Below are 23,547 nucleotides of genomic sequence, written 5' to 3'. Positions count from 1 at the left end.
AATTTGTCTATTTGGTCTATTTGATCCATGCGTAAACACGAAGCTGAACGAGGATAAAATTTGTCTCTGACGTTGAGCGCGCGACGTCGCTTCGGAGGGACGTAATCCCGACGAGGGTTCGAGCTGGTGGTATCTCGTTGGGAGTTGGCCGTCCCGCTCTCTTCGGGGTGCGCGCTCTCTCCGAAATGGGTGTAACGGCGAGTGTAAGGGGGTGGCGGTGGATAATATTTTAAAACGAACGCGAGTCTGTTGCGGGCAGAGCTCTCTCGCCAGTGCGGCTCGTACAATGTTGTAGAGAGTACGAAGAAGAGAGCGGAAAACGGATGGCGAGGTGGAAGGGAGTAGGACGGGGTTGCGAAGGACGGAGGGGGTTGTACGTAAAGGGAGGGCGTGCCCGCTGTTATCTGGCTTGTTCCCCGGATGAAATATCGGCTAGCAGTTTCAGGCCTTCTCCTCCACTCCTACCTCGATCTTTTCCTCTGAGTCTTCCTTCCTCGTACGCCTTCTTCCTCTTCCTCTTCTGCTTCTGCCCCGCTTATGCTCTCTCGCCTGCCGGATTCTCTGTGATGCCCCTGCGAGGCGAAAAGTTTTTCCGCGCGCGCCATTGTCAGACTTTTGATTGCGTTGGGATTTCTCTCTATCTCACTTTCTTTCTCCTCTCGCTTTCTTTTCTTCTTATTTAAATTTATTTTGTCCTCCGCAGCTTTTCTTCTTCCACATCTTTTCGTGTATCTCTTCTCAGACTTTCTCTTTCTCGCATTTCTTTTCCTTTTTTTTTCTTTCTTGCTCCATGATTTTTATCTCCGTCAATAATCCCTTCTCTTTTCATGTTTTCTGCTATTTTTTTCTTGAGTCTAATCTTAATATTTTTATATTTTTATCTTCATTTATTCTTATATTTAAATTCATTTTTTCTTCTTCGTTTTCTTTATCTTCTCGTATTATTTTTGCTCACATTTTTCTAATTTAATGTTTAATTTAATATCAAAATTTCATCTGTAACATTTTGTGTTCGAAATCTCTTCTCCTTTTTTGTGATATTTTTATTTAGAAAATCTCTGCACTTATATGTTATTATATTTTTCTTAGCGCTTATGTCTTCGTCTTTTTCTCTCTCGCCTGCATATTTATATTCGCGTCTAGCCAATTTTCCCTCGTTTCTCTCCCAGGATATACTAGCGCTCATCATCCTTATAGAGCACGTCTACATCCATTCTCATATTATTATTATATATCATCAGGGAGGCCATCGATCATAGCAACCATCGTTCCGAAAGTGACTATCCTAAACGATCTCTTTAGAAAGTCGAGAGAAAGAATAGAAGAAACCGAGGGATTATCGAGGGATAACGTATGCTGTCATCTTCTTTCTTTTTCAGAGAGAGCACTGCATTAGCAGCACGCAGCGACACTTTTTTTTAAATTCTTTCCTGATAATGCGAACTCGGGAGGAAATAGAGGAAACTTATTGAACGAAAAAGTTTAGCAGTTTGCTCCACGTCGAAATGGCATAGAGTTCATATGAAGGTAGAAATGATCGATGCGTACTTCCCTTAACGAGTTTGTCTCGCAATCATTCGTGTCGTAATCGTTATCATCATCGTTGTCGCATTTTGTTATTTTTTATTCTTCTCCCCTCCCTCCGCATATTTATATATTCAGATTATTAATATGTGCTAATCCATTTTTCATTATGTAAACTGCGATACATGAGACTGATCGCGTGATTGTAATTGCGAATTTTTAATAAGAGAAAAAAATGATAAAATGTAAAAGCATAATAAGAGAACGTTTAAGAATAAATAGTTCACATAGAATATTTAATTATTATCTTGTCTTTTAACTGCTGATTCTTTAATGGTCAGAATCATTTTTTTTAAAATAAGACAAATAGAGAAATAACGATAATATTGATATTCTCATAATCAAGTTTTAAATTAAAATTTTTTAAATTAAAAAGTATAGTGAAGTCAATTTCAAATTATGATGAATATTTCACCAGTCATTCGCACAATCGAAACTTAATTCACGGATTACAATTTTTCAATCTTTCCGCTTTCCTCTCTTTTAAAAACTTATAATTTAAAAATTATTTTTCCTTCTCTTTCTTTAGCTCGATACATATTTTTTTAAGGAAAATATAGGACATTGTCAAATTAAAGAAAGAATTTAATTTTATATCCTATATACGTATTATTTTTTAGTGTTTGCGTTTCATATTCTATTAGTCGCAGTTTACTAATCCATTTAATAATACATTACATATGATATAAGTGATTACAACATTACGATAAAAAGGCACCGTTTGTCGCCCGATTTGATGATTAAACTGCTTTAATTAATCGAGATATATATTAATAATTAAATATTTTACCTCATGAAACATGTTATACAATGAAAAGAGGTGGTGAAATTCTAAATCATATTTTCTCTAAAATTAGATTCAATTAAAACACGAGTTTAAATATTTTATGTAACGCTACTCTTTTGCTTCCTTAATATTCTACAGTATTTACAAATTATTATCCTACGACTCAAACATAAAAAATATATATTTCTTAAAAGTAACAATATGTCACTTTATGAAATACATAATATCTGAAACTGGATCTAATTCTGGATTCTAATCGCATCGATACATCGTGTAACGCACGGAAACATTTTTACGAAGGTGTGACATAACGCTTCCTCTATCTCGAATACGAGTTATCACGATATTATCGCCGGCGATAATCCTGACCGCGCGATGCAGCGGCGTGACATGCAGTCGCAAATATTCATGTGGCATAGCAGAGGCTCGACGGAGTTACAGTCTGCCGGATTAAATTGTAATCGTCGGTTAATCTGTCCGGTGGGATCGCGGTCTACCCGAAGCAGCAAATCAATCGGGACCTGCTGGTCTCTTATCAGGCTTTTCAAGCGGACCTTGGGAAGAAAGAAAGACTTTATCTTGGCCTTGCCTTGTCCCATACATCGCACGTTTCTTTATGTACTGTTGCAATTCGAGCCATTCCTGTGTCTTATAAATTAAACCCGCTGATATAAATTAATGCATCGAATATATATTTTATTCGAAATTTATTAGTGATATGATTATTTATCACGAGATACGAGTAGCGTAGAGTAAAGTGATTATAAAATTCTATTGCTAAGAATTATATAAAATTTGAATGATTCAACTTTGTTAAAAATTATTGTCATTATTATAAAAAAAATGTGACGTACTTTTTTTAATACATATCTTTTAAACTATTTAATACGGATAACAATCAAATTAGTTTTTATTCATTATATAATTATATTTAGAAAAACATATCATTAAAAAAGTATAATTTAAAAAATATGACATATATAAGTGCCAAAAAACGTCTGCACAAAAAAATGATTTCTTTTACATGATATTCGTTATTCAGAGTTGTTAAAATTTCTTCGTAGCTTCGTACTTAAAATGTCAAATGCTCTATTTTCAATATGAACTAGACCTCTATATTAAATATAATATCAAACGAAATTAGGCAGCACTCCAGCCACGAAGATACCGACCGACTTCTCTTAAGTCGACTGGCATCTCGCGCGATGCTGCAAGGGTTCCGCACGATAAATCCTCGCCAAGTAAGGAAGCCAAATAACTTAAACGCGATCTCGCGCGAGTGTAGGAGCGTTTGGAGCGAACCAGGACGATGCTGAGGAGAAGGAGAAAGAGGAGAAGAGGTGAAGGAGGTGGAGACTCCGAAACGTAACGTGAGAAATACGACGAGAGCCGAGGTGCGGGTCAAGAGGTGTGAAGACGGTCGAGACGCAGGCGAGAGAGGCGAGAGGGCGGAGGAGGGCGCGAAGGATTGCGAAAATATTTGGAACGCTCAATTCGAGCTACAGGAAGCGAGATATCGGCGTTCGGCGAAATAACCCAAGAATCTTATGCTCATTTCGCGAAGAGCCGCCCGAAGAGCCGCCAGCAATCCCGTATCGGATTCGAGATCGCATTGTCACCACCGCCATCCTCCACCTTCTTGTTCTGTCGTCTGTCCTCCGCGCACTCGACTGCAGCATCTCTGATATTCGCATGGCACTAAATCTAGCACAATGGCGCGGGTGTAACGCTATATAGCGTGTTCCGCGGGTCGATGCCGCTTTACCTCGTCCGCTCACATCGGATACCTTATCTGGAGATCTCGTACAGAGTGATGCAGAATTAACGCCCATTTTCGCGATTCTTTAATGTACGTAATATAAATAAAACTAGTCTAGTGAAAAAAAGATAAAATGTATAAAAAAAATAAAACGTCTTCAGATATATTTTTTTAACTGCAGAAAGATAATGAAGAATTATAGCCTTAATAATTAAATGTCGATAGTTAGGAAGTGAGTGACATATAATCTTGTTTCTCCAAATAATTCAAATAAAATATTAACGATAAAATTCAATTTATAGTGATATATATATATATATATATATATATATATATATATATATATATATATATATATCAGAAGGATAGTTATTTGTGTACATTTAAAAGTTAAAAGTGAACACATTATTCTATATAAATATCGATGCGCGAACACATTCACCTATTTTAGGTAATCCAAATTGACATTCGATATCGCGATATCTTTAATTATGTTAATTCATAAAAATGTCCAACCAAACGAAATTGGTTTGATACATAAATATTGCCTATAATTTTACTTCTGCGAATTATAAAGTACAACTATATATTGCATAATAACATAGATATATTAATACATGTCAAATAAGTAGGAAAAGAAAACCAGCTTTCATTATATTAAGAATCTTGCTCATCAGCAATATGAATAAACTTGTAAGAAGTTCATAAATTATTTGATATTTGTAATAAAAAAAAATTTTTTTTTTTTCAAGAGTGATATTAAGAACTATGCTGAAAATGCAGAATCTCCCATTAACGATTTATGGCTTGGGGTTCCCTTATAACATTATTTTGATACAGAGTATCGCTTTAATATTGTTAAGTGGATTATGTCATAATAATGTAAAGGTAAGGTAAAAATTAATAAATGCGAATGCGCGCGCATAAAATCGAATGCATCTTTTATGCGAAATATTCACTTAAAAATAGAGGAGGCGAGTCGCTCTCTTTGGAGTCGCCGTTTTGAAGTACTTTTTAATGGAATATTTAGCAGAACGTACATTGAATGTTCATCGAGTGATATTCTTGGCGACGTTGTCGTTGACTTTCAAGTCGAGTTTCGATCGATGCTATCTGGCCGAGCCATGAAAGCGCAAACTCTCTCCAAAAGTAGCGAAGCCTCCCCCCCCTCCCCAAGAATCGCCAAGCAGCATTTGGAAGCGATTTCTTGAAAACTCATTCGAAGATCCTTCGATGTAAACGGACGTGGATTCAGATCAAAATTTGAAATCGCTTATTTGCAGGCAATCCTATATGATTTTCTTAAAAAAAATCAAATTCTCTTTCAATAATAATTTACACTAATTTACAAAAAGTTCAATATAATTAATATTCAAGAGATGCTCGCTCTAAAAAAAATATCAAATTTTATTTTCGTGAAAAATTATTCGCAGCGCTGAAATTTTATAAGCTGCGCTTGCTATATTCTTTCGCTTGGAAAATTCATAAGATCCGCATTTATTTCGTTGCATTTACAATTGGGAGTTTCGTTGTAAATAATCGATGAACAATAAAATATTTATGGCTTATTGCTTGGGAACTACGGATATTATAATTTTTGTTTCGCAAATTTCGTAAGCGGACAATTCGATGTAAAAATGCCATACATATGTATAAAATATTTCGAAACTACTGCAATTTTTTCTGGTTATGCATCTCTCTAGCGATCTTTTTCAATTGCATATTTCAAAATTATTATTTAAAAAAATGTTCATCATGAAATATCAATGTATATCAATATATATTTTTTTTTTTCGAAAGATGCAGCTCCGGCTTGACCCACTTGCTCGTTCAAGAGCTAGAAACCACTTGGAGAACTCGCGCGCGATAAATGTCGATTCGCTCGGGAGAAATTTCCAATTCGAGGGAAACGCGTTTTCCTCGATTTCGTGGATACGACCACGGTTCCTAATTCCTTCGGGCAGAGTAGATAGAAGCGGATAGCTTGATACAGGAGGCGATTCCAATTCCGACGGTTAACGCCTGCTCGGAGAATCGCTATCGAAGGTGTAGTCCTGAATGTTTAAGGGAACGCGTCGCAATGTAGTCCTTATTCGCGATGCATTCCCACGACGGCCGTAACGGCTCTTTGCGAAGAGGCTCACCAAAGTTGCTAGTCACTTACGATCGAAAGAGACGTGAATCGCCCGTCAAAATGTTCCAGAGATTTATCAGCTATTCAAGATTTAAGTACGCATACAAAGTCTAGAGAAACTTTCGGTTTATGTATCACAAAAAGTGCTTTTTAATTACAAATAAAACTTTTATCAAGGAACCTCTTTTATATTTATCATTATTTATTCTGAAAGTTATTGAAAACGTTAAATATTTAAATTATAAAATATTATAGGTTTTTTACAGCTTATCGACTTTTATGATTTTTTCATCACGAGAAAATGAAACGACGAAGTTTAGCGAGCTAATTGATTTATCGATTTAACAAGGCGTATTAAAAATCTTCCGTTGAGCTCATTAACGAGCATAAATAAGGAATAAGAGACAGCAACAGCGGAAAGCCGTTTGGAAAACTTGGATTTAATTCTGCAATTAAATCTTTTACTCCAACTCTTCACTCTTGTCTTTCTCTCCCAAATCCACCCTCTTGCTTCTAAGACTTCTTGAAATAATACAGAACGCTTTTTTCAAACGCGGCACCCTTCTTAGCGTGCTTTCAGATCTTAATCTTCTTCAAACTTATGAGTCTGCTGCTCATGCGGTTTGTTGCCATTTTAAGATTACACAAGCGCCGAAATGATGTCCCCCTAGTCGGATTACAATACGCTTGTTCTCAGGTACTCTCTTGAGGAATAGAGTCATCTTACCCTCCCGCCGCGCGAGAAGATGCGTATCCCGCATAGAAATTAAAGCGCGCGATAAAACAGACTCTAAATCGCAATTAATTAAATCGTTAGCCACCCGCGCTTCTTTTACGACCGCGGTAACTGCTTAGGGATGTTCGAATGTCTCGAAATGGCCTTTAGAAATTAATAGAGAAAGGGGGAGAGAAAGAAAGAAGCAAAAGATCGAAGAGAAGGAAAAAGAGATAAGGGATTTTACTATATCCTGAAAATATACTCATTTTCACAATATGGCGGTAATAAATGTTATGTACAACGAAAAAAAATTTTGCAATATATATAAATGTGAAGATACGTGCTTAAAATAGAAAGAAAATAAGAGAGAGATTATATCGAGAACAATAAACTGAAATAATGATAAGTTATATGTATTACAAGTACCTATAAATAATAGAAACGTTTACTTATATTAATAAAATTTATATTAAGATAAATTGTTTTTTATCAATGCACACAATAATTAAAATAACTGTAGAAATAATAAATAGATTTTCATTCACACGAATCACAATTAATGTCTGCTTATTTTTTTGTTTCAGGTAAGAAGCTGTCGCTATCACTCTCACATCGAAACAGACTCGAGATAGGTAGGATCAATTTGACAGATTATAGCGCCTTTTGGCATTTCGCTAGATTCTTCTAGGAACCGTCTCAAGAATAACGCCTGGAGCGTATTTGACACGTTTCCTTTAAAATTCTCGGGCTACCGTCCTGATGCGGACAGACAGATTCGGCGTCCCTAGCCTAATTACAGGGCAGCTCTCCGAGCACCTGCGCCTCTTCTCTCGTCTCGTTTTCGTGCCTTCGCAACGGACACCCGTGAGCCTAACGTGGATATGTAAGAAACGCGATCCAGACTTCTCTAACCAAGTCCCCCTTCTGTTCAATGTCCTTCTTATGGTTTCGACGCCTCGGGACATCAAAATTATTTACGGTTCCTACTATGTTAACTACTGTAAAATGGGACTAGACTTGTGTAATAGCAAGGAAAGCATTGTCATCATGACTTGAGATTGTAATTCAATAAACAAAGAGATTGTTTATCATTAAATATTTTATTATTTATAAATAAAAAATTAAAAATGCTTCTTTAACTTATAAGAAAATTTAAAGAGATAAACTTATAATAATGACACGCATTTTTAAAAAAGAAAATTAGAAAAAAGATAAATCTAAAACTATAATTTTTAAAATTTATTCGTTGTGTATGAAAATTTTAAAATATTTTTGACATTCTCAAAAATTAAAAATTTGAGTTTAAGAAATTAATTAGGGAATTACTTTCCAAATTTTAAATTCAATCAATAATATATCAAATATGAAAAATTATATAATCTTAAAACTATGACTTTCTAAATAGCTTAAATTTTTTTAATTTAACTATGCACTGTTTTTCTCCGTTTATAAGGGATATCACTTTATAACGCGTATATTATTTTCGGATTAAAGGCAGTCTAGTAAAAAATGGCCGACAGATAAATCGATATGGACGGCACGAAACTCTGAGTTTTCGATTCGAATGAGTTTTCAGTTTGTTACTTCGCACTTTTTGCACGACTCGTGCACCACCGCCCACGCAATTCTTCCATACACGTATCGAAAGGCTTCGCGATTACTTCGGCAACAACGGTCATCGTGATAGGGCGCGTAATAGAATCGAAAACGATTGGCATAACACCTGTGACAAAAGTCTATCGAATGATAGTAGTAGTAAATTGCCTTCGTGAATAAAGGAAAAACTGCAGTACGAGTGTATGATCTTTTTTAAGTGTTTTTTTTTTTCAATTATAACTAGTCAAAAAGTAGCATTTTAAAATATTTATCTCCTTGCATATTGATATAAACTATGCTTTTTATTATTGATCGCTCTCTTAAATTTTCTTATTTTTATATTTTATGATACTAGACTCTCGAAAATTTTTATTCCTCTTGTTTCTTTTTCAATTTTTAATATAAAATGGAAGAAATAAATATAACAAATAATTTTCCATATTAAGTGAATGTGAACAGTTTCTACAGTGATCAGATTGAATTTTTTGTGTGTTGTAAAGATGATTTCTTGTGTCCGTAAAACGCGATGTAACGAAACGGATGCCGAAAAATGCGCTCGTTCTTTAATCGTGAAAAAATATATAACGAGATGGATCGATATATGAATTTTTTACGAATATAAAATTTAAAAATATAAAATTTAAATACTTGATATTTGTGTGAGATATATATAAATGTAACGTATTGCATCCAAATAAAAAGCTCTCGAGAATTTTTCTGTAATGATAATAATTTCATAGACTCCATTTCGAATTATATAATTATATTTCCGGGATTTTTATAAAATTTATACCACACACACAGAAAAAGTACTTCCTCTCACGTTCAACTTGTTCATTTCGTTCTCGATCGCGATTCTAAAATTGAAGTCTCTCGTTAACGAGAATCTATTTGTCGCCGGCGAGAGATGAGCGCGTTAATAATGCCAGATAATTAAACATTGTATCGAATTCAGGTTTGTTCGCGGATTCACGTAATGAAAGAATCATGAAACGCCACCGATGATCGATTCGTCGGAAACTATCGAATCAACCCGACGCGCCACTCACATTCCAGGGATAAGTGCGAAAGAGAAGGAGCGAAGGGGAGGAAATAGGAGGGTTGCGCACTTACACATGTACACATATACACACACACGGGGATGCAGTGTCGCGTTTCAATATTTACGGACTGAAATATTCACGGAATCACACCGGGGGCGGCGAGTGCACGGAAACGACTTGCCCAGGCGGCGGCGCGCGCGTCCATTCGGATGATGCGTCGCGACGCGGTCGCGCGGCCAGTTCGCGCGAAAATTATATACATCAAGAGATGTCGGCGTCGTGAATATTTGATCGGCCGTTACCGTTGCGTTCGCGCGCGCGTCATCAATTATTCCGTCGCGGTGCTTTTTCGTAGGCGGCGGCGCGCGATAACGCGTGTTCCCGCCGTGACAGATGTCCATTACTAACGCGAGTACGGCGATTTCGAACGATGATAATTGAGCCGCGAGCGTCGCATGAAGGATTATTTTCTTTCGGCCCGTTCGTACCGCGAGAATCATTAATGGCCCCCCGCTTGTTGTTTTCCCGCGCACCGACACCTTTTCTTCTGCTAGAGATGGAATATACAGGGTGTTTCTTAACAAGTGCGAAAAATTTTAGATGATTCTTTGTCGAAAATGAAGGGGAATTTTTCATATAACATCCCTCCCTGTGGAGTTACTCTTCTCCAAAAATGGGGGTAAAAATTAGGTTTTTATTTTTTTCTCAAATTTGGAACAAGTTAAAGAAATGAAATTAGGTGGATATTTTTTACTAAAAAGATTATTTATTAATATTTGTTTCAGCCTGCTGTATTGTTATAAGGGGATGAAACTAGCAAGCCCTATTCAATTTTTTATGAGAACTTTTTAATGGGCCGGAATATGATCATTTAAAAATATGCATTAAAAAGTTTGATTTATTTAGAAACTTTTTTATTTGTTTTATTTTTTTCATAAAATCAGTAGTTTTCAAGAAAAAAATAAAATACATTATCGTGCACAGTACGATGCTAAATAGCATAGGTTTCGAATTACGAGAAGTTAAATTTTAAAATAAAAATAAAATTAGAGTAAATGTTGGAAAAATTGAAACAAAAGCAAAATTATAATAAAAATCTAAAAAATACAATCCTAATTTTTACCTCCATTTTTGGAGGAGTGTAACTCTACAAGGAGAGATGTAGGAGTATATGTTTATATGAAAAACTCCTCCTTAATTTTCGATAAAGAATCATCTCCTAAAATTTTTCGCTCTTATTAAGAAACACCCTGTATACCATGCACAGGTGAATTCAGTAACAACAGGGACCATTAATGATTCAGTGTACGAAATACCATGTTGTAACTTGGCGTATATTCGTTTCCAATTCTCCAGAGTAACATTTGTAGTAGCTATGTCTCGAGAAGTGTATACGGTATGTTTATTAAGAGAGATGTTTACTAAAATAACTTAGGAAAAAATGGTTTAGAAAATGAGATTCAAGGAAATAAAATCGAATTTTTTTTTAAATAAAAGATTGATTTCAAAAAGAAAATGTGGGAAAAAAGAACGTAACCATTACATATTACTAATTAAATAAATTACTAATTATTTGCCAAAAGATACGTATTATACATATATTACAAACTACGTGCGTAGGTAGGTTATTGTCGCCTAACGTTGTTTTTGACAAAATATAGTTTCTAGCACGAAGATCGCCCGCTCTTGCCTTCTCGCGACTGCATTAATTAGCGAACTTTATGAATGCGCCGGCGCATATTAATCTCGTCATTTCCATACGTCGCCGGTGGTAGAGCCGATTCACGCTGGCATCGCGTAACAGCATTATGTGCGTATTCCATTATTTATAATGTAATCGGAGGTCGCGCTTTTGTAGTCTGGCGCGTTACGTAATTAGTACGGAAATTATCGGCGGCACGATGGCGACGGCGGTGACCGACATTTCGGTGTGGTTAATTTTAACCGAGAGTGGGGGAGGGATTGTTGCGAGCGCCATTCGCTGTAAAAAATATACTTCGACGTAGCTAATTAATCTGTAATTTATAATTTCTCGTGCCGGACGTGACTGTTATATTTGCTCGTTGCATATTATTTTATTATCTTTTTCTTCATTCTTCCGATATATTGTAATATATCATAATGTTTAATAATAATTAAAATATTTAGTGTCTAATGTTAACTAGAATTTTAGAAAAAATATTTAATTACAGCATAATACAAAATATCAATCTTTTTCTTAATTTGATTGTGAAATGAGTTTATATAAAATAAATAATTATAATAATATAACTAAAAAAAACCGCGAAAATAATTAAATGCAATTAATTATATCGATCTAGTGCTATTTTCCTTTATTTATGATACAGTTCCGTTTCAATACTATCATCCTATGATTATTGATATTAAAGTATCAGAATCATCAATACGTTCAATCGTGATTTATTGTATGAATCAGAGTATATGTGTTACAAATTGTAATCAAATTATCAAATCGACCAAATTAATCGCACTAGATAGTAATGCAATGCAGTAAATAGCAGATTATATCTCTCATTGATTTACATCTCATATCAGACTCTTTGTAAATTTACTCATTTTACAAAAAGCTTTCTATAAAATGCTGGTCTAGATTTGACGTTGAAAAAAAACAATAAGTTTTATTTTACAAAAGCTTTGATAAAAAAAAGCACTAGTATTCTACTATTAACATTAAGGTTTGTATATTTTATAGGTTTTATGCGCTGTGAGGTTTTATGCAGATAATTAACGTAAATATAATCGAAAACAATACGCTAGTAAAAAAATTTAATTAATTATCATGTCTATCATTGAATATCGAAGTGTATGGCGGATATGCGATGTAAATATATATGATACATACTGTACGTGATACTATCGACCAACGAGAACCGACAATATTGCCGGTGTAATTGGATCGCCAGAGATCGCACACTTGCCGCGGAATGAAAATATTATGAATGGGTCATTCACTCGCTCGGCAAACGCGATCGCCATTAAATAGGCCGACCAAGTAATCGGCTCGAGTTACGCGGTACTATCCTAAGTGACGTCATCGCGCGATAGGATTTATCAACAACGGTTTCTTATTTCTCCCGGCTTTTTCTTTCCCGGCGGATTTATCAGTAAGTGCGGTTACCCTTTCTCTCTAGGCCTCAACTACTCGAGCGCGAAATTTCCTTTCTGATTTTCTTTTTAAATCTTCTTGCTAGATGTCTCGTAACGATACGATCTCAAAAATTAGGAATATCTCATGCGATAGGCAAGTTTCTAGAAGCATTCGTTTTCGTCGAGGATAACCATTGCGAGGTCGCCGTTCTGGTATTACAAAAAAATCGTTATTCCCTGACCCGGAGACAGAAAAAGTAGAGGAAAAGCGCATCCGGCGTGGATGAACGTCGCTCGCGGATGCTGACGCCGCGTCGATATCGGTTATCGGCGTCCGCGGACGTCGCCTGATCGATGACCCGCGCGATAGAAATGACGTTTCACAGGACATCGTTTCATTTGCTCGTACGTAATTTTTTTTCGTTGCCGCGAGCGCTCGTCGGACACTTCGGCAAACGTGAATAAAGTACTGAATTTCAATGGTCGATTTTTATAGAACGTCTGGGAAAACCTGCATCGAACTGTAAGAAGATAAATATTTTCTTTGACTAAACTTTGATGTTTCTTCTGTAGAAATTTGAGAATTACAGCATAGTTATTTTATTTTATTTAATATCGAAAATCAGGATTTTTCAAAAGGAAAAATAAAATTTTGGAATGTAATATAAAATATTCATCTTCAATTAATATTAAGCAGATTTTATTTAATAGCAAAACATTATATTAGAAATTTTATTTAGGTGGAGATTTGATTGTTAACACATTTGATACTTTTACATGTACTTTTAGATGTATTTATGATAAAATTATGAGATATATATAGTATTTTTAGATATAAATTGCTTGAAATTATATCCTATAGGTTTATTAAAATTTATCGTATTGTATTTTCTTTATAATCTCAACATATAATATATAATTCCAAAAATATATTTTTAAAATTTTTAGTCAATTTAAAAGATTTCAATCAATTTTAAAGAAAATTAAAAAAAATTTTAAAGTGGAAAAAGATATTGCAGGTGTGCTACATATTATGCTAGCTCGTACGCGTAATCGTAATCGCATTCATTCGTGGGAAAAATTGTGCCGGTGCAGACCGGTGTAATCGGGCCCCTTTTGATCACGATTCTGTAATGGACGAGTATGCGAGCGAAACGATATTTCGCATGCAAAACGCGGCGACGAAAAATAGTGCGCGTGAGAAATGACCGTTGGCGTGCGAGAGAGCACGTAGCATTTGCGATAGCCATTGGCCATTGGATCATCCTCTTGAATGAACGATCGATTTCACAGGATGAAACGCGTACATTTCACAAGCGTATTTAATGTATCAACGTGTACAAATAACAAAATACATTGATTTTCCGTCAATTGCAAGATATTTTTGCACTTATCTTATAACTCAAATTAGTATAATTAACGATTAACGATAAATTAAAATCTCATTTATACATCATATTTTGTGTGTAAAAATTATGCAGTTTAGAAATAGATGAAATACTTGAAATTATGAGAAATTGTTATGCGTCAAAAATAAAACTTATTATTGCATCCCTTTTGTTAAAAAAAAAATTAATTTAAAAACAATCACATGAAAAAATTTCATTTAGCTTGATATTCTTCTTGAAATTATATATAAAAATAACGATTAAAATAATCATAATAATTTTAAGAAATAATTACTTTTTGCACAATTTCAAAATTTTAATTTTTGTAAACAGATATTTACTAAAAAAAATTATAAAATTGCTTAGAAAGTGATTTAGTCTTATTAACTAAAAAAGATTAACATTTATTTCTTAGAAAATGATATAATCTTTCAAATATAAAATATAATAAAATGTGATAAGTAAAAATTAAATTTTATCTAAGTTATCTAAAGAATTATGTAGCAAAAAAATTAGTTTTTATGCTAATATTTTATTAAATATTTTTAATATTTAAAATGAAATCTCTTATTGAATACTAAATAAGAATTGATTGTGCAAATGATGTAAAATGAATTATTATGACTATGATAAACAATTTACAAGTGACAAATAAGAATGTAAGTTACAAATTACTCACTCACTTCGGTTACTTTGCTGTCTCCTGATGCTCTAGATCTCTCCTCTTTCTCTGAGATTGTCAGATTAAGTTGTCAACTTTCGTTGACTCACACGTGCGACATTTTAAATGGCACTTCTGCAGTTGGACGTGTGACACTTTAAACTATACTTTTACTTTAATGTTACTTTTGATTTATATTTTTTGAATCCTTACTAATGGTTAATTAATCGCACTGATAATTGCTAAGTTTTTGTAGAGAATATGCATTTCAAAGGATGGGATACGAAGTAATTTGCACTACTATCTGTTGACTCGGATCTCGCCGTGTAAATGACAGCAGTCTTGTATGTACACAGCGATTCACTGTATTCTGCAAAAGTAAATATTACAACCGCATGCCACTCGACTAGTTACTCTCTCAAAATATTTATAGTATTTTATAAAATCACGCTTTAAATATATTATACATTTCATATTTCATTAAATATCTTGTCATATTTCCTTTAATTAATTTCGATATTTGGTCTGTTCGATAATTGCACACAGAGAAAAATGTATACTGCATTCAAGTAAGTATATTATTTGTTTTAAGTATCATAAGTTTGTATATCCGTAAATTTATCATAAGTTCACGACAAATATTAAATTTAATTGAAATATATTTTGAATTCTAGTAACTGCAATATTTTATATTCAAGAATATTAAATTAAAATAAAAATTTGGTTTGTTTACTACATAAAAAGTTGATGTAAAGTAAGTTTGATTTTTTTTTATACAACTTTACAATATTCTTGAAAAGAAAATAAATTCTTCTTTTGAGTACATGATAATGAGATTTTCTAACACTTGTGATGAGTATATTTTAAGACTATTATTAAGAATATATTCTTTATTGAAAAAAATTTTAAAAATTACTTAAAAAAGAAAAGTAAAACATTGAGTAATTGCCTTTCTTGACAGTAGAATGATATTTTTTTCTGTGTACATATAATCTAACATGTGATGCAATTTATAATAATATAAAAATAGTTAGATTTTATATATACAATATATCGCGAAATATGATTGAAGATGTTAATTACTCGCAATCATTTTCAACGAATAAATAAAAATTATCAGTATGCGTGATTAATTAAATCTCGTGATCGATTCGAGGGTACCGAGGCTACTTTACAAAAATATTTCTTAATATTTATTAAAAATCCGTCTATATATTTCTTGCTATAATTTTTTCATGTTTTGCATCAATCGGAAGTAATATCATGGAAACGCAAGTTTGCTCGACCTTCCGCTCGGCCATGCATCTTTAGCAGCAACGGCTGCTGCATTTCGTGAGGCGCTCCTGGGACGTATAAATCAAAGTCCTCCGTGGAGACTCACCTCGGTTACGCGCCCATTCCTCTTCTTCTCCTCCTCTCCCCCTCCCCCCTCTCTCTCTGTTGTCTCTTGTTTCAAGCCAGACCAAGACGGCAAGATTTCTAATTCAAGCTAATCCTTTTTCGTCGCTCTAATTACATTATCAATTCATGGATGGATAAACGCGACGTGATGCGGTTCGCGTGTACGTTTACAAGCTGCACGAGTGCATACAGCGATGCATTTACATGCGCCGGCCTGTTGCACGTCTCGGTCGCGTCCCCTCCTCTTCCCTGCCCCTGCCCCTGGCCCTGCTTCCAGTCCCCTGACTGATTTACGACGGTCGAATAAATTATAAGAAGCGGATATAGAAGAGAGCATTAGCCCCCGCGCATGGGCGTCAGGTGTTATCCAGTTTGTGCAGTCGGTGCTGGGAGAGAGGGAGAGAGAGAGAGAGGGGAGAGGGTTAAAATACGGGGAGGAACGGGGAAACTTTTCGGTTATCGTCGCCCTGACGCAATTGCATCCCCCGTCAAATTGAATCGTAACTCGACGGGAGGCGATGCGTCTCGCGTGTCGCGCGTCAATTAACTCCGCCCACGATTACAAGCTCCAGGCCGCCGGCAATTTCGACGGAATCGATATTACTCGACTGGCGGAATGTCGGAACCGGGTACTTTCTCGGACGCGACACGACACGACACGACATCGCGTTATCCGACATCGGCGGGGTCGGATATCCCCGTGGAATTTTCGACGTCGCGCGGTTTTCCTACAACTAGAAGAGTGGCGACAATTTATTCAAACAATGTACACATTTCTGCGTCCTCGTTACCTCTACTCATTTAATATTTTCAGAGAAAATGGAAAGGACGTATTTTACGTAAATGGATTTTTCGACGAATTTTTTTAGAATTAATTTTTGAAATATGAAATAAACAGAATCTTATCCTTGGAATATTCATATGTCGACTCTAATACAAATTTAATTGGATTTTAATTAATTATTTTGATGATTAATTCTCGCAGCAATCCTGCTTTTTAGCGGAATAAAATTTGCTTGAAATTACAGTGAAGAATAAGACTAAAATCCGCTTGAAATTACAACGAAGAATAAGATTAAAATTTCTATTCGCAAAATTTAAAGCGTAATAGATTCGAGACATTTGTGAGAACTTATTTTTCATTTTGTTACATAAAATGTTTCGTTCAAAATATATTCGCGAAATATGAAATATTGTCATTTTTGTTCTGTCAAAAAATCTAAAATGGCGCGAAGGTATGCGAGAGATATTTGACGAGCTTTATACGAATCGAGGCTCCCCGAACCGGCGATCAATTCATACGCGTGCGTCGATCGACCTTTCGAATCGGTCGAAACTGTTCCTCGGCTTATCCTGGTTGGTGGATGCGACCAAGTGACGGGAAGGGAAAGGAGTGACGAGTAGCGGAGGGGAATGGAATGTAAACGCGAACAACAATACCCGCGCAGTGTTTCAAGCAACGGATATATACACACGCCGCGCGCGCGGTAAGGCAGTAAAGGTTTCGAGGTCTGAGACCGCATCGGACTGACGACATCCCGCTGTTAGGTCGGCTCTTTCAAGTCGACCGCCGCGGCAGCGGGAGGTACGAGTCGCGGCGGACCCCCGATATATTATTATCCGAAGTCATTAATGGTAAACTGCAATTCTCTCCTCCCTTTCCCCTCCGCGAGCCGGTAGAGAATGCTAGAAGGCACGACCGCGCGTGGAATTCATCAGAGAGATGTCAGCATCGATCGGAACACGGAAAGGATATATATTATTTCGAAATTAAAAAGTCACTTAATTAAATTTGTGCGCTAAAAAAATACATATTTTTCTATTAAATTTGCAGATATTTTTTGTTACATACGTTGTGGTAAGAAATACATTTTTTACTCCCCTTATTTTCCTTTTATAATTAATTGCATCTCATGTGTCTAAAGTGTGAGCGATGCATTAACAAGCCGTTGAAGACAATAACGTCGTGTTTCATATTCTCTCGCATGCAATGGTTGAGAAGAAATATATTTTAGCTCCATCATTTCCGCGAGCCAGACTGCTGTTTAAAAAAGACGTTCATGAGACGGAGCTAGTAGAGTACGATGGAATAATGATATTGAAAATATAATGCATTTTTGATTAGGAAGGGGAGCATTAATAATGTAAGGCGGTTTTAAAGCGGAGAAGCGCGCGCGGTGATATATAAGAAAAATTCATTTCTGCCGAAGCCAGCCGTTGTTCTCCTCGGGAAGTCGAGTAAGTAATTTCAATGGAAATTTCACGGTGTTATACTTAGCTCCTAAGAGGATAGATGACTGGAAACCGCGCAAGGAAGGATTCTCCGATATCTCGGGAGTAGAAACGTTGAAGAAAACCTCGAAGGATATACAGAGTTCATAGAATTATCAAATTCTTCATTTGCGTAGAATTAACGTTTTTTCTTTTAAAGCAAACGCGTTAATATAATTTGAATGAGTTGACAATATTTTTTTATTTAACGATTCTTGCTTTCAAATAATTTAAGTTTTAATCGATGAGATGAAAATATGATCCATAGTATTCGATATGATGATGTAAGATTACTTTTGACATTAGAGAAAAATAAAATATTTTTATACCACTTTTATACTCATGTATAGTAATAACATTTTTAACATCATACTATTGAGAAAAATAAATATGGAGATAGAGATGTAAAATATTAAAAATGTAACAATCGTTCACAAAAAAGTCGTAACCAAATAAAACATGCTCGAAATTAATATATCGCGCAATAATAATTAATTAAAATATACAACGAGATACTCGTGGGCGTAAATGGTGTACTTAAACGATACAGTGGTCAAACAACATATAAAGTTGTATCGTGCGTGTCTCCTAACCGCGACCGCATGATGCACTCGCGTCGGTTGCATTCGCATTAGTAACGAATGCATCGTCGGAATGCGGCTAAAAGGGCGCATAATAATTTCATTGTCCGGCGCTCGAGTTTGCAACAACTTTTTCTGGTTTAAATGCCGAGAGTGGGCTTTACATTCACTCCATTTCACGCGGCGGCGACGCGTTTTACAACCCGCGAGCAATCCGCGTGCAATAAGTTCGGCCGCGGATAGCAACCGCATGACGCATAACGCGTCAGCCGCAGATGCGGCGGGCAAGCGCAGCGAAAAAGGCATTTCGACAACGATGCGGGGTCGTGCAATAATTTTCTCGTTCAACGGCTGAACGAGCAGCGAATGCGTTTGTTCTGTTTGGCCGGGGTGTAATTTTCATAGCGAACTCGACGTCGGAGCGAATTACGCAAAGTTGCGCATAGTTCGTCAGATTCGTTACGTTCCCCGATGTTATAGATTTAAAATTCCGATTAACCCTTCAACTCGCGAAAAACGTATATATGTTACTACCATCTTGAGTTCACAGATGGTTAAAACACACTTGAACGTTAAAGATCTTTTATTTTAACATAAACGATATGTAATCTCTTAGAATTAAAACTTTGATTAAAGCGAGTAGATATCGCTTGATCAATTAATACGTCAGTAATCCGAAGGAAATTACGAACTCGTCGATCATGCTCGAAGGACTTCGACGAGTAGCTGGCTCGAGAGGTTGCATAGCGTCGGCGGCGATCGAGAGCTCCAGAGGGCGAAGCGATAAAGCTTGAAAGGACTCTCGGGAGAGTTCCAGCGCGGTCGCGAGTCCGAAGATTTATACGCAACGTACGGGCAGTGCTGGAAAGAGACAGAGGGAATCCTCTCGCTTTTCGGTGCTTCGAACTTGACGAAGTGCATGCGCCGCGGTCTAGTCGCAACGACTCGAAACACAGACATCTACATACATATACAGCGCGGTTCCCTCGAAACTCACCGCTCCCAAGGGAGACGACGTCTTCCCGGCATTCGAGCGGTAACCGCACACACCGAACGCGTTTAAAGGGAGCGAATTCTACGGCGAACCCCGAAGAGATCTTTCGTCCAGGGATGCCTTCGAGCTGACCAACTTTGAACGACTTTGTCGCTACGAATACATCTCGAGAAGTGACGTAATGACGTCTCTGAAATATATCGCCAACTATTTGATACCTCGTAACGTTGTCACGTAGACCCATCCCCTCGCATCAAGTGTTTATCCCTTAGAAAAAAAGATGCTACATTTTTCAAGATTTTACAAAGGATGTCTCCAAGATGGAAATAACAATCTTCTAACGGATAGTTTGTCTTATGTACAAACGTATCAAACAAGTTCTATGAGAATGCTTTTTATAAAAATTATATTTGTGTATGTGTGTGTGAGATGTGCCTTTTTCATAAAAACTTAAATGACAATTTAAACATGGGAAGTGCACAGAAGATAAAAAATTATCAAAAGTATACATTTATCAATTTTTTTAAAATTTATATTAATTTTAATTTTGAAGATGTAACTTTACATAAAAGAATCTTATTTATTAAAAGAATCTTATCTCTTAAATAACAAATTAATTTAATTATATTTGAATTATGAAAAAAAATATTCAAATTAAAAATGATGGAATTAAAGACTACAGAATAAAATCGTGTAAAAATTAACTTCAACGTAACTCAATAAGCAAAAATTAATGCTTAAATGCAATAATTGGAACTTTTCTCAAACGATGCAAGTATATTCAGTAGACATGCTCACTGATGAGAGGCATGCGAATCGTTTATGCGAATCGATGCGTTTATGGCAGTAGCGTTTTGATCGAAACATACATCGCACTCGGTGCACACTTCTATCTCATCGCCGGTTAATCGAGCATGTCGATGACGCCGTATATCGATTATCTGCCGCTTACCGGGGTGTTATCGAAACGCGCTTAATTAACGGAGAACAAACTGCAGCGAGAGTAACGGCGCGAGTCGAGCGTTAATCGCGATGCGAGGAGCAAAAAGACACAACTGAGAGCAAGAGAGAGAAAGAGAGAGAAATTGCTTTCGCGTTAATAAATTCTCTTCTTGCCTCCTCTTTTCTTAGCTTCCTACCATTTTTATCAAAAAGATACGTCGGCCTTATAACGATGCTTTATTTTACTGTCAAGATACATTTTATTTCGTGCGATAAAACTTTACATTAAATATATATGTTTTTAGCCTTCAACTTTCTCGTAGTATAATTTATACGTATATATTCTGCAAATACGAATAGATTACGGTAAGATTAAATTTATTTTAACTTTTATCTCTCAAACATTTCCATTAAACATTTTTAATGTATCCTTCGCTTCCATTCCATAATTCAAGATACGAATTCAGTTACGAAGAGTTGATTAAAATAATACTTGATATTTTCTTTCGGCTTTTGAATTAAACGGAATTAAAGAAAGCGGGATTGCAGCTCTCTCTCTCTCTCTCGTTGGCTCTTTACCTTACGGATTCATAGTATCAACGGGGATTTAAGGGCGATCTTGTTCGACGACGCGAAGCGGCGCGTAGCCCGCAAAATGGCGCCATTCGCCAAGTTGGTGCCGGCCAACGTAGCGAGCGAATGGGACGTTAAATCGAGATGCTCCTCTCGTGTGCCCTCCACGTAATCCCGCCGCATCCTTGACCCACGCCATCGTTTCCACGCACGCGGTAATTTACCGCGAAACACGCGCGTCGTTACTCAGCCATCGCTTTGTTCTCGGATTTTCTGCAAGTCGACGCTCGCCCGAGACCATTTTTTTGCCTCAAGATCCTTTACGTAATGATCGATAATGACGGCTGGACATGCGCCAACTAATGACTTCGGGAATGGAATGCCTATATTACCTATGTTGCCTATACTGTTATTAAATATATTTGTCCTTATATTGCATTAAATTTATCTTATCGTCGAGTAAAGGCTTTGGATGCATCGCAATCGGTATTTTTATATCATTTAAATCGTTATTTCAAGCAAAAACTTGAAACGTATCAGATATGTGTCGTGCAAGATTGAAAACATAAATAAATAAAAATTAATCCTTTTTTTACAATAATTATAATAGTATAATTACAATAGTAATAATTTGTTTTTTATATTATTAATCGCGCTGAGGAAGAGGATCAAAGACGATCGTTATTTTTGTATTTTTTAGATTTGAAATAAACAACAACTAATAAGAAGGAAGTGTTGTTTCTTCAACTGCGCTGTGGCTCTTATGCCAATTTTGATTTAATTTTTATTTATTTACTTGAACCAAATTCCTAACTATTAATTTTAAAAACATAAAGTTTAAATTAGCGTGTCGATGTGAATTCGATACATTTATGATGCAATAAATTAAAGATTAATACATTGACAACGAGAGAGAGGGAGAGATGGAATCGTAAAACTGTGTCTAGGTTTATTTAGGGGGAGATATGATGGCCACTATAATATGATACCATCCGAGGAAAGAAAGAACGAAGGAAGAAGAAGACAGCGAGAAGGGGGCAACGACAAGGGAACAGCCTGCGCGAGCAGAAGGCAGGGAGAGTGGTGTAATAACTCTGTCCGTGAAAGCCTCGTCGTGAGTTCATTAGTTCCGTACCGACGCGCCATAATGCCGGTTTAGTCCGCGGTTAGGACTTTCCACGGAAATACTATAGCGCCAGTAAATTCAGCGAGTTTACTCGCAGATTTGGCGTCCAAACGTTCGCATCTCACGCTGAAATATTACATTATGCATCCCGCCAAATGGTTTCATAAACTAAACTCACATTAGCCACTTTAGAATAAACAGCTGGATTTTTTTCCCGTGAATATGAAGCTTTTTATTTTACTGCTATGATATTGGGATTAATTCTGATGATGAGATTAATCTTAATAGGGAGAGAATATTACGAAAGATGAACTAAACTTCAGTGTTTAAAACTTTGAAACTCATGAAAAGTTTTGAAAAGCAGACATATTTCACAAGTTATGTTACGTGTTTCTTAGGATGCATATAACAACAATTTTTCAATGATATTGAATAAAAATATTTGAAGCTTGAATTTAAAATTCCATCATGTTAATATAAAGATAAGATTGAATCAAAAGTAGTAAAAATTTCCTGATTTAAATATCTTTATAATTTTAAATCTAAACCCAGAAATATATAGAATCTTTCGCATAGCGAAAGAAATAAAGTATGTATTTTATTTTAAGTTCCTTTCATCGCAGAAATAATCTGCGAATGCAAAAATTTTTTCGAGATAGGAGTCTCTCCAACCAACATGTAAACCGCAAAAACGCGCTCGTGCGAATAGATTAAACATCGCAACAACGTAATCCCATCAGTAACAACGGCACCTATCCTCTCTAGGCTTGCGCATGCGGAGGCTTTCCGGAAACGGAACGATGTGGATCCGGCCACAACGGACGTCATGTGTACGACAGGCTCGACCGCGCGCGTATAATCTCTACATTCGGTCCGCCACG

The 23,547-nt window shown here is 35.9% G+C and overlaps 1 protein-coding gene across 6 annotated transcripts in view; it reads left to right on the top strand.

Moving 5' to 3' along the window:
* Positions 1-23,547, top strand: part of LOC145969278 (latrophilin Cirl) — a 421,116-nt gene that overhangs the window by 347,495 nt on the left and 50,074 nt on the right. Inside the window, exon 1 of one of the 6 annotated variants that reach the window (XM_083095269.1) lies at positions 7,504-7,614. The exons of the other annotated variants lie outside the window; for them this stretch is intronic. Coding sequence (XP_082951395.1) covers positions 7,542-7,614 — 73 coding nt within the window. The 5' untranslated portion in view covers positions 7,504-7,541. Of the gene's footprint in view, positions 1-7,503; positions 7,615-23,547 lie in introns of those variants that run through there. 6 annotated transcript variants of the gene reach the window in all.

The sequence above is a fragment of the Camponotus vicinus genome, unplaced genomic scaffold, assembly GCF_025532165.1.
Source record: "Camponotus vicinus isolate PSW18456_S1 unplaced genomic scaffold, iyCamVici1.0 SCAF_3, whole genome shotgun sequence".
Lineage (NCBI taxonomy): Eukaryota > Metazoa > Arthropoda > Insecta > Hymenoptera > Formicidae > Camponotus > Camponotus vicinus.
Note: the sequence above shows the minus strand (reverse complement) of the source record. Positions and strands in the feature narration are given on the sequence as shown.